Raw genomic sequence first — 4,277 nt, 5'->3', positions numbered from 1 at the left:
GGAAAGAAAAACCCTGCTTGTGGATCAGTTGAAATATTCTGAGGACTCTTAAGTACTGGAAAATAATCAGAAGATTAGGCTAACCTAGATGTGCTCTAATGGAGCCACTCAGGACTGTCTTTAAAGAAAAAATTACCTTCTACAGTTATTATCATCAATGTCAGATGCTGGCTTCTCCTTAATTTGTCTTCTATCTAAGATCTAAACCATTTGATAATATCATGGCAATCATGGCCCAGTAAAACCACAGCAAATAATGTTTTCTGCCTGGGAGACTATTATGTCTTCATAGGAATATTTTTCTGCGAGTCGGGAGCAAGAACTATAGAAATAGCCGTGGATAAGCTAAAAGGACTGAACCTATCTCTTGGAAAACAACAGTAGGAACATGGATTAGGATGCCTTGGTGTGTGGAACAGGCAGACAAATTCTAAAATGTCTTCCTCCTAAACATAAGGCATGAAAACAATTTCAATATATGTAGGAGGCTTCTAGGAAATGGAAATGCCAAAATGGAATGGGCTTCATTCTTTTTTTTTTTTTAACACATGCCTTATAGTGAGCTCTAAAGGGACTAAAGAAGAACACCATCAACTTCAACTCACCGCGGGCTTCTTGCAGTTTCTTAAGTTCTGCTTCCCGTTCGGTTTTGCTCTGCTTACTTCGAACCCCAAGGGCACTGATGACTAACCTTCTGGCTAGGGCTGCTGAAGTCTCAGGACGCTCCTTTGCTGGCTGGAGAAACTCTGAATGGGAGAAAGGGAGGGAGCAGGAGGGAGTAAGGAAGAGAAAGCACTCTAGCTCCAAGTGATTTAACTCAGTAATTAACATACCAAATAGACTAACAAGGGCTGCATCAGCAGTAATTAATACAAGCCTGATAGATGAAGAGCAGAGGAAATTAACATGGCAAAGCACAAACAACCCTGCCTTCATTATCTGTATTAACACAATTTCTTACAGTGACTCTATCAAACAGCTAAACACAGAGGTAAACTAGATAAGGATGTCATCAGAAAATGGTTGCTGCATTGCTTGCAGTTAGTATCTCCCACTCTCCAAGTGGCTACTCCAGTGCTATATTTCCAACACACCCTTTTCTCCTTAAAATAATATTTCCTTTAACACTAAAAATAAAAGTGATATGTCCTTAGAACTCTGGATGCTATACAAGTGCTGGAAAAAACAATATCACCACTATCAACAAGAAAAAGCTCCTGAGATTATAGGCTTACCAGCATAAGCTCTAGCTTTGGCCTTGGCTGCTCTCGTGGCCTGAGACAAGGGCCGGATCTTCACCATGGTATGTTTACTACCCAGAGCATCACGAGCTGTTAAGAGAATAAATATAAAGAAGTAGAAGACATGAAGAAGAGTGATGCAAAAAAAAAAAATTTAAGGCTAGTTCTTAGAAAGTATTTCCTAGATGTTATGCTTTATTTTTCATCATGAGCAAAAGAAATGGTAAGCTCTAGAAAATCCGTAAGGAACAAAATGGCAGTGATTAGTTTAGAACAGGGATCAGTAAACTATGGCTTTGTGACCAAATCCAGCCAACCACCTGTTTCTGTAAAGTTTTACTGAAACAGAGCCATGCTCATTCATTTGCATACTGTCTAGGGATGCTTTCTGGCTACAACACAAGAGTTAAGTAGTGACAGAAACCTTATACCCTAAAATATCTACTATCTGGCTCTTTACAGAATAAGTTTGCAGACCCCTATTTTAGGTGATTCAGACAGAAATCAACATCTCTAATTTCTTTGAATGCCTCTGCATCAGATCTATCATGAGGCCAACGATATAAGTGAAAAGGCCAAATCATATATTCAGAAAGTAGGTATTACAAATGCTCACTGGACAGGTTAAAGGGCTACTGCAAATTCATTTGTCGGGGAGGGGGGTAGAATCAAAAATATTTTAAGATTTAGTCATACTGGCTTCTTAAATCTTTACCTGTAATCTGTCTATGCACTATCATAACTGACAGCTCTGCAGCAAATAACCTTGGAAGGAGCTCTCTCTCCAAATACCACTGGATTAGGATAAAAAGGGAGAGGGGGAGTAAATGGGTACCAAAGTAACATGCCTCAAAAACCTCTACCTGCCAATTATCTGTACTGACTGAATAAAATGTCAGGTGGCTGGAACAGAAAGCAAATAAGGACAAGTAGTCCTTAGGAGACTACTTGTAGGAGAAAGTAGGAGAAAACGGACAACAAGCACACTGAAATCCATTGGGTGAATACCTGTAATCGGACTGGAGAATACTCCTAGGGCGTGTGTATCATCCACCCATTTAATATCAAATCCTTTCTTTCTGCAACAAAAGAACAGAATTTTATTCCTTAAAATAAAATTTACTTTTAAAAAACATCTTTCAAATAGAGTCTCATAAAGCATTTCATGATGAGATAGAAACATTCAACAAGCACACAGGTGGAATGGGGATAATGACACACAAAACGGCTTGGGGTACAGAAGAAGCCACTGAACTTTAAAAGCAATACCATCATAAAGAACTACATGGGAGCATTTTACATTGTAAGCCAGTTTACAGACATCAACTAATTAATCCTCACATGTTCCTTGGGGAGGTAAAGTATTTATCACACTATTTACAAGAGATGTTTTTAGGGGACTGGAACTAGAAGAGGTGGAACGAGGAAGCATAGGAGGGGTAGAAGAATATTAGAGGAGGAGGTAGGCAGGGAAGGTCACCTGGATTTAATGCAAATGTAGGCTGAAGGACAGAGACAAGAGACCGAGAGGAAGAGGGAGACAGGTCATTCAAAGCAAAATCAATCAATCAATCAATCAAATAAGGGAGAAAAGGGACAACTTTAATCAGAGAGGCTGACCTATTCTTTCTTTCCAGTTGTAGAAGTGAAGTAAGAAAGGGAAACTCAGGTCTGCCACCTTCAGACCATGGGCAGGTTTAATCTCTCTGTAAGCTAGGTCTGCTCATCCGTAGAAATGGGTACAGTTCCTTCATAACAGAGTTGCTGTGAAAACGGAAGTGAGATCATCCATGACAAGGTAAAGGGCACAGTGTTGAGCACTTAGTGGACATCTAATAAATGAATGGTGCCCATTATTTTTTATTATTAATAGCAATATTCATCAGGAAAATGATTAATATTGATGAAGATGTGATTAAAATATGAAGTTGACTCTGGTGTTTGACTCAACAGGCATTATTATTATACGCTTTTGCACCATGACCTTTTCTTTTTTTAATAAAGCACTATAAGGAAAAAAAAAAAAGGCAACTGCTAAAATATCTTCCCTCTTTAACAACTAGACAAAAAATTTCCTTTGAAGGAAAAAGGAATAAAGAGGCTTTGAAGGTTAGTTAGACAATTTCCTGAATGTAAGGGTCAGTTTGACCATGGCGTAAAATGACCACAGGGGTTGAAGACTATGAGAAAGTCAACAGTGGAAGTCTATATTATAAGATAGTTGACAAAAGATAGAGAAAAACTTAGATGGGCTCTGGAGGGCCTTTTAGACTTCAGAATTTCATAGCCCTTTAAAATGCTTCCCCCTTTTGAGAATGTTTTCCTGTTTCATAGAAAAATGATCTGCAGGTAAGATTAGGAGGAAACAAAGCAAGGGAAGTTAATAATTCTTAAGAAATAACTAATCTTCAGGAAATTCCAGACATCAACAAAATCAATCCTTGGTCTTAAAAGTCATCATTATTAATGACAACCTAAGGTAGTTCTAATTTTGGATTTAATCTCATTGACTGCTTTTTAAAACCTATTATGCACTTTATCTGGAACAGACCCTGATACCGAGTCTTAACATAATTGTAATGAATTAGACTGACTGATCTACACTATATGTTTAGTGTAAGATCTATGGCAGAGAGTGTTAACTGTCCTCCATGATCTAGTCACTCCTCCTCTCTTTTAGTTACATAACTGATAAGTGCTACTCCTGTCCCCTCAACCAACAAAATTTAAGTGAGATACCTGGCTGCTAGTTTTGCCTGTTCTAGAGCTTTACAGAAAAACAGGGTGCTTGTTTTTGTACATAAAGTTTCAATGAGTAGAGCCACACCCATTGTCTGTAGCCACACCCATTGTCTATGGCTACTTTTGTGCAACGATGGCAGAGTTGCCTAAAATAATTACTATCTAACCCTTAAGGAAAAGTTGGGAGCTATAACCTAATTCAAGATGTACATGAATTGAATTTTAAGTTTAAATTTGTATATCAGACAATAGACCTGGTTCATTGTTAGATCTGGTTCATTGTTTTTTTTTTTT

The 4,277-nt window shown here is 38.0% G+C and overlaps 1 protein-coding gene across 2 annotated transcripts in view; it reads right to left on the bottom strand.

Annotated features, from left to right (window-relative positions):
- The window catches only part of R3HCC1L (R3H domain and coiled-coil containing 1 like), a 70,016-nt gene that overhangs the window by 7,700 nt on the left and 58,039 nt on the right, over positions 1-4,277 (bottom strand). For both annotated transcript variants that reach the window (XM_007456234.1, XM_007456233.1), the window contains 3 exons: positions 2,250-2,320; positions 1,236-1,331; positions 606-746 (listed from right to left, as the gene is read on the bottom strand). In XM_007456234.1, the coding sequence (XP_007456296.1) occupies positions 606-746; positions 1,236-1,331; positions 2,250-2,320 (308 nt within the window). The remainder of the gene's footprint in view (positions 1-605; positions 747-1,235; positions 1,332-2,249; positions 2,321-4,277) is intronic.

This window comes from Lipotes vexillifer, unplaced genomic scaffold (assembly GCF_000442215.2).
Source record: "Lipotes vexillifer unplaced genomic scaffold, Lipotes_vexillifer_v1.1 scaffold184, whole genome shotgun sequence".
Lineage (NCBI taxonomy): Eukaryota > Metazoa > Chordata > Mammalia > Artiodactyla > Lipotidae > Lipotes > Lipotes vexillifer.
The sequence above is the reverse complement of the archived record's forward strand: the minus strand, read 5'-3'. Positions and strand labels throughout refer to the sequence as shown.